Here is a 14211-nt window from a genome sequence, read left to right as displayed (position 1 = left end):
CGCTCTGGCACTGGGAGCAATCTTAACGGCCATTGAGCATAGAAATGTGGGTGGCAGTCTGTTACGAGGTCTGATGACGATCAGCGATGTTGCCTATAAGCATCTGCAGAGGTCTGTAGTGACTTTGGTGTTTTGATTCTAAACATCCCGTGTGGTGACGCCGGAGACATCGGAGGATTACTGTAAGCTTAGCTCAGGTGACGTCCTGTGTGTGAGAGTGTGTGTGTGGGGGGTGGTGGTGGGGGGGGGGTATCAGGTATGAGGGCCCACCGTACTTAACCTTGTTTACTTCATGAATAAAATAGAACAGCACAACTCCTCATCATTTGAAGTGTCTGTCAAATGCGGCCTTTAACCCGGTCCAGTTTCTCATGTCGTTTCTTCAACGCACACTTACGCTTGTTTTCAGAGCTTTCAAAAGACTGCACAACAGGGCCGGTATGTTGCTTCAAATCATTCTGAAAAGCTCCTACAACAATCCCCCCACAGAGCTCTTTGTATAGGTGCCTTAATGCCACTGACAATACCTTGAAGCTATTTGACCGCTGTGTTTACATGCACGAATCAGATAGCGCATGGGAAGTCAGATAGACCTTGCAAGGCCTTGTGCATCTCTCTTGCTGGGAGTGCAGATTGTCTCCTATCTTTGGCTTCCATCTCCGAGCCTCAAACACCGTGCTGCGAAGAGAGTGCCTGAATGAGCTCCTGCAGCTCCTCACAGTATCTCTGGAATCACATAAAGACAACTTTGTGCTCTGCAATTTACTGTGCCGTGCTCAGGTGCTTGTGCATGTCTCAACCAGAGGCAAGACAAATGTATGACTGACATAATCATGTGTCATGAGATTTATGGCCAGAGAGTGCGAAGTGGAGAAAGAAATGTGAACGCACGCTTTCTCGCTCCGCCTCCACCTCCTTCAAATGACTGTCTTTAATGCCCCCCACTTGTTTGATTGAAGCGCCGGCGGATGTCGACACGTGAGCAGTCAATTGAATCCGATCACACATGCGTCTTTATAATGTCGGGGCAGCTTCATTGTGCGTATGAATTATCAGCAGCTCTGATTTGAAGCGCTGGCAGGATTTCATGGCGAAACCAAGCATAACTCTGCAGACCACTTCCAAAAGGGAGCGTGTTTTGACAAACACAATTCCTAAGGGGAACGCCACCAAACCTCACAGCAACATGCACATCACACGCTTGAGCGTGTTGGCATGGACCCGATCCTGTTTTTGGAAAAACACTGTTCGCAGTATAATTAGCATGTCGGTGATTGCGCGGGGCATGTAATATCAAAGGACGTGGTATTTTGTGGGGATCAAGCTATTGAGGCCTTTGTGTGGTTTCTACTTTGTGCAGCTGGAATACACGGCAGCTGGATCATTTATTCATAGCAAACCGGTGCAAGATTAATATTGAAGGTTTGATGGCAGAAACCATTAAGATTATGAAGGATTGGAAGAATTTAAGAAAAAAAAATCCCAAGCGCTCTGTAACTTCAAAACACCACATTCAAAATAATGGTCGCACCGAGATAGTATTATCAATCAAAAAGTACATTTGTTGAAACGCCAAGCCAAGTGTGGGTCGGGAGATGATGACATTTTGAAAACACACAACTCTGAAAAGTAACACTAATGGACTGGTACTCCTAACACAACTTGAGGGCGACCTAGCAAGCGGTGTTGCGTCAAAAGAAAGGATTCAAAAGCATAATTACGTACTGCAAAATGTTTTCTCTAAACAAGCGGCCTGATGTATAGCAAGTTAGATAATGAATACCTACTGCATATCACTTTTGGAACAGTTTTCAAGAGAACTGCACACACCACTGAAATGCAACTTTTGCGTTAGCACACGTAGGTTGCTAGCACATGAGCAGTCCCAGTTAAATCATTTCCAAGTAAGCAGTAAGGTATAGTGAAAACAATTGCCGTTATTGTGCTTGCTTCAATGACAGCACTGATTGGAACTTAAAGCAACTTCAAGATTGGAGCTTTTGCTCATGCCAAACGGGAGTAAAATAAAAAAGTATGAACACAAAACCAAAGCGCATTCCACATTCTTTATGCTGTCATTTTGAAAGCTGCAAGCAGCAGGGAGGACATACAAAAGACTCTGAGGTGTACGTGTTCATGGGGTAATGTGATGCATGCAAAAAACTTCAACAGAGGCTTAACCTGAGCTTTTTGAATGCCTTCCGAACCTGACATCAGCCTTTTGTGTGAATATCATGAAAGGCCTTTGTCAAAAGTGACAAGCCTTCGTTATTGTTTCCATCGTTCTTTGTGCGGGGCGCAAAGACACATGATATGGCGAAAACATAGTAAATTAACCTGAGGAAATTGCTCAGAAAGGCAACAAAGCTGAAACATGTATCTGTCCTGGAAGATGACCCGGAGCGGGTTTCCCATCAAGACCTTAAGCTTGTCTCTGTTCCACTCCCATGCCGATGAGAGTGGAATCCGTAACGACCGTGGGCTCCGGCATCGTTAACATTTCCCTGACGTGTCGGCCGGCCTCTCTTGGAGACAGCCCCGCATTTTCTGAGCGCCGCTGAGGTTGTTGTGGCAACGAGTCGCCCAGAAGTGAATGAAGCAGATGTGCTAGTCATCTATCACCTGACAGCTCCCACTCCCCCAACTGAGCAAGCCATCACCGTGACAGTTGGTCCAGCTCGTCTCATCAATTACACCGGTACCCTGCTATTAGAGCACAAACACTTCTTCTCCTCCAACACGTTTAACCACCTCCCGGTCTGCAAGATGGGCCCTCAATTAAGACTGAATAACTTTCCCCTCTCAGGGGACATCTCTTTCTTCCGTCGTCATTGTATACATAGACATAGCGGGATTTATCAGCAAGGTGATATCCGAATGACCGAGGAGGATTAATAATTAACTTCTCCGGTCATCTGAAAGCTAAACTAATGATTAAAGCTCAATTGATCAATATTTAATGAGTAATTGGTAATGTCTGTCATGAAACTTGAACTATTAGCCATTTACAGACGATCACTAATGAAGCTCCTAAAGTAGGCTGCAGGCTATTTTTTTTTTGCTCTTGATAAAGAAGTTGAGGGAAGGAAACAGTGATTGCATTGTGCTGCATAGTTCACACAAGTACTGCATACATTTTTGAAAAACTATTCGCCGGGGATAGGGACAAGGGCAGCCAGCAAATAATCTAAATCCGCATAGGATTGGTGCCCATTGAGATGTATAGGGAGAATTTAAAAGAAAAACAAAAGAAAAAAAAGCATATACCGGTAGATAGATAGATAGATAGATAGATAGATAGATAGATAGATAGATAGATAGATAGATAGATAGATAGATAGATAGATAGATAGATAGATAGATAGATAGATAGATAGATAGATAGATAGATAGATAGATAGATAGATAGATATACTGTACAGTACATGTACAGTATATATGATTAATGGTGAATGAATGTTTTGAATTACCCCCCTCATTAAAGTTAAAAAAAACATAATTAATATACAGGGCGGCCCGGTAGTCCAGTGGTTAGCACGTCGGCTTCACAGTGCAGAGGTACCGGGTTCGATTCCAGCTCCGGCCTCCCTGTGTGGAGTTTGCATGTTCTCCCCGGGCCTGCGTGGGTTTTCTCCGGGTGCTCCGGTTTCCTCCCACATTCCAAAAACATGCGTGGCAGGCTGATTGAACACTCTAAATTGTCCCTAGGTGTGAGTGTGAGCATGGATGGTTGTTCGTCTATGTGTGCCCTGCGATTGGCTGGCAACCGATTCAGGGTGTCCCCCGCCTACTGCCCGGAGACAGCTGGGATAGGCTCCAGCACCCCCCGCGACCCTAGTGAGGATCAAGCGGTTAGGAAGATGAATGAATGAATAATTAATATACATACAAACCAACCCCAATCTTTTTCAACTTTTTAAAAATGAATTAAGGGTCCACTCAGAGTGTGCTGCCAGTTGCCCATAACCTGGAAATTCTGGGTAGCATTGGTAACGACAGTCATGGCTGTATTTTTCCCATTTCCATCTAGCGCACCAGCAACATTAACCTGAAGCCAACATTTGATGTTATGATTATGACATTGGCTTTCAAGCAAAGTGCATCACTGAGAAGGAGGTTGTCAGAGGAAACGAAAAAATGAAATCATGCCATGTTGGTGTTATTCTGCGCCTGTATTCCATCAGTAGTAGTCATGAAATGCAGTAAACAACAGCTTCTATAACTCACACGACACAACCGCAGCAGTGACAACAGGGGCAAACGTACATGATCAGCATTTTATAGACACGTGTCCGAGCTTAAAGTTGAATATTATGCAACAGATATAAATAAAACATCCATACAAAAATAGGCTCTTACAAAATATACTCTATGAACCAATATTTACCAAAGGTGGAAAATGTGCCTGTGTTTTTGAAGCTCCGACCTAAAAAAAAAAAAAAAATTAATGGGATTCTCGGGACTAGCAGCAAACAGAGGGAAGACACAAGTGGGTCACGAGTTAATATGACGGATTCCAGGTGGATTCAAATCCAGTGTGTTAACAGTTTCTGGTCCCTTTAAAAAAAACTAAGCCCTCCCAACATGGAGTTATTTGTGACCCATAATGGACAAAATCAGTAGTTCTTATCCAATAAATTAATATTAATTATCTCCATTCTATAAAAGACAGTATGTTAAATATTCCACATGGATGAGTTATACCATGCGTGACAGACAGCAGTATGCGCGGCTCAGGCATCGCACGCGCCGTACTCCATTTCTCGTCCCCGATACCGTACGTGTCCGTGTAGATTCAAGTCTTTGTGCTTCAGTTGTGTGCAGTTTTCCCCTTGACGGTGTTTGGCCACCCTGCATCCCAACCAACCCAAAGTGCGCACACCAGTGGCCGCTGCTCGTGCCGCAGGAAGATCCAAAGAGACACGCGTGTTCACGACCACACGCGCGCCAGCACCAATAAATATTCTCATTTGCACGTGTACACCTCTGTCCTCTCACTGCACGTGTTGCATTTGACGTAGCAGCACCACAAGAACTTGCAGTTGCACTGCCACACTCTGGAGTACTGATGCGTGTTGTAGCCGCGGCCGCAGCACATCAAGTCGCAGCCGCTGATGTGCTGCATCATAGTCTTATTGCACACTCGCCCTTGCGTCCCCAAGCTGCCCGTCACCGTGTCCGCCTCGCAGTAGTTCGGGGACTTGTCTATGTACACCAGGTCTGTATCCATGGGCTTCCGGTAAGAATATGGCTTCTTGATCTTCAGGAATTTGGGGCGCTTGTTGCGGCTGGCTTTGACCGGTTCCACGTGCACTGCGTGGGCATATTTCTCCTTGAGAATGTAGCCAAGCTCGCGGAACTTGGGAAGTGTAGTCCAGCAGGTTTTGGTGGTGCAGGAGCCCGACACGCCATGACACTTGCATTCCAGTCGCATGTTCTTCTCCAAGACCTAGAAACACAAAAGAAACGCTCAGCAACCAAGACATAATACACCCATTGGTCTTAGCGGCCAAAAAAAGCACCCTAAAAATGAGGTTCATAATCATTGTTGACAGCAAATTTGAATCAGAGATGGCTTTATGTGACCCAAAATATCATATTTGATGCAGCTTTTTAAAAAGTTCTTTATATCTTTTTTTCTAGCATAGTTTTTGAGCTACGGTATTTTCATTTCTTGTTTTGAAGTTTGACCTTTAAAAGGTTGCGGCCTATGGATTTCTTTCATGCGTTGTCATTTATAGTTATGATGTTTCAGAAAAAAATTGGGAACCTACAGTAACTCTGAATTCAATTCATAAATGTTACTAAAATATTACTGGAATACAACTGGTGTGATTTAAAGAAAAGACGTTTGGGGGCATCTAGTTTGTTAGCTAGTCAGTAGCACCTTGGCTTTAATATTAACATGTGCGCATGGCAAAAGTGGGACTGTCTGTCCACCTGTAACATTGCAGCTAACTCATTCATAAGAATAAACAATTACTGATGGGAAAGTGCAGAAGAAAATAATACTTATAAAAATGTGTTGACACATTTGTGACACCTTGTTGAAGTATGTACGGTGGGGCCACTCACTCAAACTACTCCATGTGACATTGGGGTGGACATTGTATTTTTGTGGATGATGATGATAATGATGATTATCATTTTGAAAACCTGCTGCGCTTGAGAAAAAAAACATGGGCAAATTCTAAATCAGCGCAAAAAAAAAGTATCAGTAGTAAAAATGTGTTGACCCGTGTAATCATTTTCCAAGTCAAGCATGGATTGAGTATAATGTGCAGCTCTGTGACAACATGACAAGCGAGCATCCTGCAGTTGGGGATTAAATGGAAGCCCATCGCATTGCTGCTTCATAGCATACACACAGAAGCCAAAATAAAGTATCAGATGTCAGCCGGTGCGTGTGTAGTCACCACACAACACACAAATGTCAAGAGAGAGCATCGGAGGCGTAGAGTGACTGGGATTACTGCTAAAGCCCGCCCTGATGACAATGAGGAGCGCTATTGGCCGGAACGGGAATTTTCTTAACAAGGTGAAATGTGAATTTCCTCCTGAGTTTCGTGTTCAAAATGGCATCTTCAAGTTGAAAGCCAAGCGTTCCTTTAACATTGTTCCTTCATAAAGTTGCGAGCTTCAGCAGCCTTAATCCATCAGTTGTTGCGTGACCAACATTTGTGGCAGCCTTTGTCTGGAGGATTGGACCAGGGGAGCTCCTGCTCGGCGTCACTGCCTTTGATTAGCATAAATAAAGGAGGGGGGGGGGGGTCGCTATCAAAACAGAGAGCGCCTTTATTAGCAAAAAGAACCAAAAAAAACGCTGCTCGGCGTTTCCTGGAAGACAAATTTGCTGTCCAGAAAAGCCAGTTTCGATCCACCGCCATAGAAAATGATCGGCTCGGTGCGATTGTGTCCAAGGGCTTTCAGGCGACGAGGCCATGGACGTGTCGGTTGTGTGAATCGGGCTTTTCTGGCACAGGGAAAGGAAGAGTTAACTTGGCCAAAGGCGCTTTTTATTTATTCTTCACCAGGTCCTCTTTAGCTGTTTGGCACGTCACTCCACTTGGTCTTTAACCTCTTAGACCGAATGGAGTCTCATTGTCACCCTGTGCTGAAAAGGAGAACGCCATGTTTGTCCTCTTTGTATCCTGCCGCACAATTGTTGTCTGTCTTGGTGCCCTGTGCTGCACATTCTGTTACTTTCTCGCAGAAAATGGAAGTGTATCATTATTTTAGTCATGTCCCCGAATAAGAATGAACCAGTGGCACTGAATCAAATTACACCCAATAATTGAAAGTGAATTGAAAGAGGCCATTGAATTGCACTCATCACTGCAGTCCTGGAGTGCACAAACAAGCACAAAGCTTCTGATTTATCATGTTCGAGGGACATTAGAAATGAAAGTAATTGTGTCAGGCCCAACTGGTGAAGCACCTGAGGGACCGGGATAGTGTCTTTTGGGACGGTGCCCATGTCTTTTCTGTGCAATCATCTCATCAATCACTTTTGAGAGGCTTTTCTTTCCTCTCTGAAAGCCACCTTCAGTCCACTGCACGTTCAAGCTGGGCAGAACCTTGGCAACACTCGCTTCCGCCACGACTTGGAAGAGGTTTCCAGGTCACTGTGATTATCAAGACCACCCCAAAAAAATTAGTAATGATTTTGGAGATGGCCGCAGCTTACCTTGCGTCCCACCTCATTGTTATGGAGGTTCATGAGCGTCCTGGCGTTCTGTTTGACCTCTCGGGCATCAATAAACACTTTGGAAAAGCCGAGGCCGTAGCTGATGTCCGCAGAGCAGCCTCCCCACTTCCATCCTTGGTCCCTGCTGTAGAAACCCTGCTTCTCTTTGTCACAGCTGCAGTCGCTCAGGTTGCCCTGCGTACAGGCGGCGGTGATGGCGTGGGCCACCCCGGCTGCGATAATGGCGTACGTAAAGGCCGCTTCTTTGCTCCCTGCAAAAGCGCAGAAGAAAATACATCAGAGTAAGGAATGTGGTTTATGTTTTGATTTTGCTCCACGCGCACCCCTTCAAGCTCTGAAATGTAATTCACTGTCGAATCTGGAGTAAATACGACATCTTGAGAGTATGTTGCTAAACAACTTGAGTAAAAGACACCTTGTGACTTGGTTTGATTTGTAAAGACACCCTGCACAGACGGCACAAGTCGTTGCAATGCATGTTAGTGTTACAGTCATTAATAAGTGGAGTTGTGGACAACGTCTTTTAAAAGGGAAATCAAGTCAAAAATATCTTAGGTATGTACTCTGTGGCCCGACTAATCGAAACGAGGCATTCCGGTTTGTGCTATTTTGTGGAGTTAAGCAGCAAAAGCTATCCGTTTTTATCCATGTAAGCGGGCGGCCATTTTCCCGCTTGCTATTGACTGAAAATGGCATCACAATGTGTAGAAGTACTCAGCTTGCAAATGTCACATGAACAAAACGCAGGAAAACAGGTGAGTCGTCATTGGTCATTAACCGATCCCTGAGGCACTGTGATGTCATTTTAAGTCCACAGCAAGTGTCAGTACAGGGCAAAATGGCCGCCACTACAAACGCACTTGTAATCGGAATGCCGTGATTCAACTCGTGGAGGAGCAGGGAACATATTTGCTTTGTTTTTTTCAACTTTGTGCTGAAAAAAATGGATGGGATAAAATTCAAACGAATAAATATACATGCTCAACTCAACTAGACTTTCTTGAGTTTATTTGTGTTGTATTTGGGGATTTACGATGAATTCAGTTCAGATGATCAGAACAACAGCAACATAAAATGTCATGAAATCATATCTTTTTCATATCTAAACATTGTAGCGCCCACCGATATCATGGACTACAAAGGCAGATGACGATGAAGCAGCGGCTATTCTACTTATGATAACATTATGACACTTTCTACTCAGTGTCAAATGTTGTTGGTTTTAAATGAATGATACGAGATGACCAGTTAACAGTATGTGGCTTGACATCATGGTCTCAATGACATATCACTGAAGGGCACCGGTGTTTTGAAATCTGACCTGGAAACTGTCCTGCCTGTGAACCAAGATGGCTGCTGGCAGTTTAGTCAACAAGGCAGCATGAATAAGAGGGCTGTCAGGAAGGGAACAGCTATTGATCCATTCAGAAATGACACATTCTGTGTAAACTCATCAGACATGAGCATCTCCATCCTGGCCTTATCTCCGCCAGGCCTGCTGCACAAATCATTTACACATGCGGCAATATTGACAATAAACTAAAGGTTAATCTGACAGAGTGTGACGAATAGTTTTGGGGTGAAATATGACAAGGGGAAGGAGCCTTACTTTAAAAATGCTTCAACGGGAAATTAAAAATGCCAGTTTGAATGTCTAAAATGCTAACCGGAGGCAGCAGATTACGTCCATCAATATTTGTATAAACAAGCTCCTTTTTGGGCTGTTTGTTCACATCCTCACTTTCTTTGTGTCCTCCTGCCACCGAGCTCACCAGAAGCGTCACATACAGCAAGCATGTCCTGGCCGTGTGCCACCTTTCTATCCTTGAAAGAAAGATAGAAAGAAAAAAAAACCCCTCATATCGAGGCATAAATTATGTTGACATTTTTACACACGAAATGGGCTCCGGGCCAAAAAACAAGGTGTGTCGGTGCACTCAGTCACATCTGAGTGCAGTGCTGTTCATTTTTCTCTGCGATTCCTGCGCCTGACTCCTCCAAAAGAAACAGTAGGAGCACTTCATAAGATTGTACTGAGTGATGGAAGATATTTAGAAGGGTGAACTGAAATTCAGTCGTGAAAATGTGCCTTTTCTTTCTAGTTGGGCCTCTCCTCAAAAGCTTATTCTTCAGCCTTAGGGGCCAATCGTAGCAAAGCGATGCACCTTGCACTACCCACACTCCTTCAGAGAACAATTGCAAGCCACACAGCCCCGCTCGGCTTTGCGCCAACAATGGCATCCATTTGCAACCACTTGGCTTCTGGGCTAATCCGATCGGTGAAACCAATCTATTTGCTATGCCTGTCCGAGCCGTGGACGTGCTGCCGGCTTTCACGCCAACACCGACACTCCTGATGGGCCAAAACTACTCATTCATAAAAGGACAGCTTGTCAAACGCCACTGACAGCATGACTGGGATTAGCTTTTCTTTCCACTGGCCGTGGACAAGATGGCGTCACGCAGCTGGTGCGAGCTACGAAGCCTTTTATTTCTCTAGCACTGTTAATTTCCCCATTCAATATTTTCTCTGTTAGAATTTCTCATGACATCAGAAACGGAAGGTATGTCGAGCTACAAATCGAGAAGAAATTCGTCACTAAGTACTCTTGGGATTGCTGTCTAATATAGTCCACACCAGAGGAGATTCTAGAGTAAGCGTTTTAGGGGAAAGGATCTCCCAGACAGGCGAGATCAATTTAACCATTTGTATATTTCAACGCAATTTCATTGCCACATTTACGAAAGAGAAGGGTAAGACTTTTCAGTCATGGGCATCCAACCAGTTAGCTAGACAGTAGCGCCTTGTCTCGATTATTTAACAGGACATTTGCAACAGCTCGCATCTCCCAATCCAATTCAAGCTGAGGAAAGTGCTGCCCTCGCCATTCGAAACTTTTCCTGGCTAGAAAAAAAAAGTCAGCTAACTACCTAACAACATAAACTGTCAACTGAAATTAAATGCAGCAACATTGCTAACTGTTATAAAAGAGCGTTGTCAAGGTACTGAGTGTTAGAAGGTATGAAATGTTCCACATAAGGCAGGTTTAAGACAGGCATTTACTACATACACTACAACTGTACTTTCAGTATATCATTTGAAGGTACCTGTGCAAAATGGTGGGAGCGATCAAGTGGAATAAATCATTTTGGAGGTGTTGTTGAGTTTTTTCCCACCAGTGTGCTTTTGTTAATGCACTACTCTAACTTGTTTAAAAAGGGCACATTCAAATAAAATAAACAAATATTAGTTAGAGAATGGTGGTACGGTGGGCGACTGGTTAGCACATCGGCCTACAGCCTCCCTGTGTGGAGTTTGCATGTTCTCCCCGGGCCGGCAGTTCTCCCGGTACTCCAGTTTCCTTCCACATTCCAAAAACATGCATAGCAGGTGAATGGAACTCTCTAAATTGTGCCTCTGTGTGAGTGTGAGCGTGGATGGCAGTTCGTCTATGTGTGCCCTACGTTTGACTGGCGACCAGTAAAGGGTATTGCCCGACTATTGCCCGAAGACAGCTGAGAGGCTCCAGCATGCCCGCAACTCTTGTGAAGATAAAGCGGGTCAGAAAATGGATGGATGGATGTATAGTTGGAGAATCACTTGTATATAGCAGTGAGTCCCGACCAGGATGCCATGGCACACCAACTACCGTCCCTTGACAGATCATCAGCCGTGCTGCAGAAAATTATGTAATTGTAGGGCGTGGGGGCAGTCATTCAATTTAGGGATGCTTGTTCTCTCCCCAAAATGGGCTCGAAACACGGACCATCATACTCCAAAACAGACAACACCAATTACCCAATCTCTGTTGGAAACATCCGTCTCCAGTGGAGCTGACAAGTTTCTCTACTATGGTACTTTATTTTACTTTGCTCATTGTAATTTATACCCGTGGTAACGTCCATGTCCTTACAGTGGGAGCTGCAGCACCCATCAGCAAATGGGAGAAAGTCCACTGAAACTGTCTCATGAGACGCGGCCTGGCATGAAAAGAAAGGCTGTGACTATTCACAAGAGCTTTGTTACAGTCTTGGCTCCAGATACCTTTTATACATGCTCTGTGAAAAAAAAAAGGCTGGAGAGCAGCTGACACTTGCTGCCAAAAAAATATTTACTTCCCATTTAAGCAAGCATATTTGTGCTCTAAAATATAAATTGCACTTCCATGCAATTTTCACAACTAAAAGAATGCCCCCACCCCCTAAAAAAAACAATAATAGTTGTATTTGCAGTATGTTTACAAATAGATTCATATGAAGTTTTCCAAATTTGGATGCAGAGATCAAGTGCACCATGAATTTCAGGGGCGTTTGCTTCAACTGGTTATACAATGTTCACTTTCATTGAACGATGTTAGAAGCAGAGTGTGTTGTACAGCTCAAGTCGGTACTGAAATGCGCATGCAATCACAAACAGGGGGTGGGGGGGGGGGCACCTTTACGCAAGGGGCGCACAATTGTGCGCCAATGCAAGTGACTCAATATTCTAATTATGAACAGACATGAACAGATAGCAACATACCCACTTTCAACTCTTTTCCGAAGACGGTCCTCTCGCCCAGGGCCGAGCAGTTCCAGCGCCCGTTTTTGAACTGGAACTGACACTCGTTGATGCCCATTTGCGCGCCCTCTCCGATGACGATAATGGCATCGGGGCGACTCTGGCAGATAATCCGCTGCCTCGGGGCCAAACCGGGGATTTTGTTACAGATTATGCTCGCTCCGAGGGCCACCACCGACGAGAAGCCCCTGGGGAGGGGAACAAAAAGATTTTACCTTAAGCGGCAGGTGCAACTCCACTTCCGAAAAGTTCCATAAATAATACGAAACTATACCCTCATTTCACCAAGCGCAAACATTGGAGGACACTTCAACTTTCAAATACTACCACTTTAGGACCCTATTTAACGACTTTAACAGATAACAGGAATGTCATTACGTGTCTTGATTGTAGTTAATTGCAAACCAGTGACACAAAGTCGTGTGCTTTAGAGAGCGTAAGAACACTCGCGGGTATATACGCAGCTCACCCAATTTTCAGGTAGACTATTCCCAGACAAAGTAAAACTCTTAAAATCCAGCGCCGAGTTCTCCGACTCATCGCGGCCTCACGGTCATGCAATGACTGCTGAAGCTGAGGAAGAACTCGATTCGGTTAGTCTCCGATCGATCACAGCACAGGTAACTCCACAGGCAGGTCCACAAGCCGGGGAAACATTGAAAAAGAAAAAAAACTTTGATTGCCAAGTCGAGCCAAGATCCCTTTAGGTGGCCCCCTTGTCGCCGGGTCCCGTTGTCATTGCGATGATGATGTCAGCACAGGTAAGCCTCAACAAGTGCGATAGCCTATTTCTCACAGTTCTCGGGGCGAACAGCACGTCTCGACTTTATATCGCGCTCATCTCCGTGGGCGTGGCTGCGGGAGACTTGCAAGGGGCCCCACGGAAGAATCCTCTCTCGCTCTCTCGCGCTCTCGCTCTCTCGCTCTCAAAAACAGGACGTTCAGGTGTCGCATTCATGTTCCAGGGCCTGATAACAACGCGTCTGAAATGTGAAAGTTGTTTAAAATTGTAAAGAATGTAAACGCCCTAGCAGTGGTTCTAATTAATCATTAATAATAATCACAATAATGAAAAAAAATGAAAATGATGAGGAGTGTCTAGCTGCGGTCCTCAATGGCCCCAATCCAGCCTGTTGGAGATGTCGTCCTTCTCAACACACTTGATTCAAATGACCAGAATCGTTATCAGGCTTCTCAGGACTTGCAGGTGATCATTGATGATGATCATTTTGATCATTTGAATCAGGTGTATTGCAGAAGGGAGACATGTAAGGCGCGCTGGATAGGGGCCCTCGAGGACCGGGCTTGCACACCCTTGATCGTGAGCAACATTTAATATAGCCTACAAGTGTTCATTCCTTAAAAGTATATTTCATAACATTGTGGGTCACTGTGACATTATGTACAGTTTGAACACTAACATTGCACTTTAATCTAGGAATATAAAAATGGAAATTAGATATTCAAGATGCAATGAAAATGTAAGTCATGTAGTAGTGGTACATTTGCCTGGCTTGTACGTGGGCAGCGTGGGATCAGTTCCCACTCAGTGACGGTGTGGATGTGAGCATGAATGGTCGTTTATCTCTGTATGTGCCCTGTGACTGACTGGCCACCAGTTCTGGGTGTGCTCTACATTCCACCCGAAGACAGCTGGGATAGATTCCAGCAACTCTCTGTGACCCTCTTCAGGATCAGCAGTGTTGAAAAACGGATGCATGGATGAAAAAAATTGAAAATGCAGTACATGTAAATGTTAATTAGCAATTCTGCTGAAATAAAAACAAACAGTTCTAGATTAAATGCAAATGTGGTGCACTTAATCACTGAACAGTCCATAACAAATATATTGCACTGGATTAAAAAATATATATTAACCCAGAGTAACAATATGGACAGTTGAAATATTTAATTTGGCTTTCAGTTCCCATGACAGGTAGTC

The 14211-nt window shown here is 44.5% G+C and overlaps 1 protein-coding gene across 1 annotated transcript; it reads right to left on the bottom strand.

The window, feature by feature from the left end:
- Positions 1–4153: 4153 nt before the first annotated feature.
- LOC127596257 (protein Wnt-7a) lies at positions 4154–13102 on the bottom strand. Its single transcript, XM_052058536.1, has 4 exons — positions 12739–13102; positions 12231–12457; positions 7688–7959; positions 4154–5449 (listed from the first exon to the last, which is right to left on the bottom strand). Exons 1-4 carry the CDS (start codon positions 12807–12809, stop codon positions 4967–4969), a joined length of 1053 nt encoding a protein of 350 aa, XP_051914496.1. The 5' UTR covers positions 12810–13102; the 3' UTR covers positions 4154–4966.
- Between the last annotated feature and the right edge of the window lie 1109 nt (positions 13103–14211).

This window comes from Hippocampus zosterae, chromosome 2, assembly GCF_025434085.1.
Source record: "Hippocampus zosterae strain Florida chromosome 2, ASM2543408v3, whole genome shotgun sequence".
NCBI classification, from domain to species: domain Eukaryota; kingdom Metazoa; phylum Chordata; class Actinopteri; order Syngnathiformes; family Syngnathidae; genus Hippocampus; species Hippocampus zosterae.
This window is presented reverse-complemented; position numbering and strand designations above follow the sequence as displayed.

Coding starts and splice junctions, on each gene's coding strand:
- LOC127596257 (XM_052058536.1), bottom strand. CDS start 12,809: ATGAGTCGGAGAACTCGGCGCTGGATTTTAAGAGTTTTACTTTGTCTG. Junction 12,458..12,738: donor ATAGTCTACCTGAAAATTGG/GTGAGCTGCGTA, acceptor TCCCCTCCCCAG/GGGCTTCTCGTCGGTGGTGG. Junction 7,960..12,230: donor CGGAAAAGAGTTGAAAGTGG/GTATGTTGCTAT, acceptor GCGCTTTTGCAG/GGAGCAAAGAAGCGGCCTTT.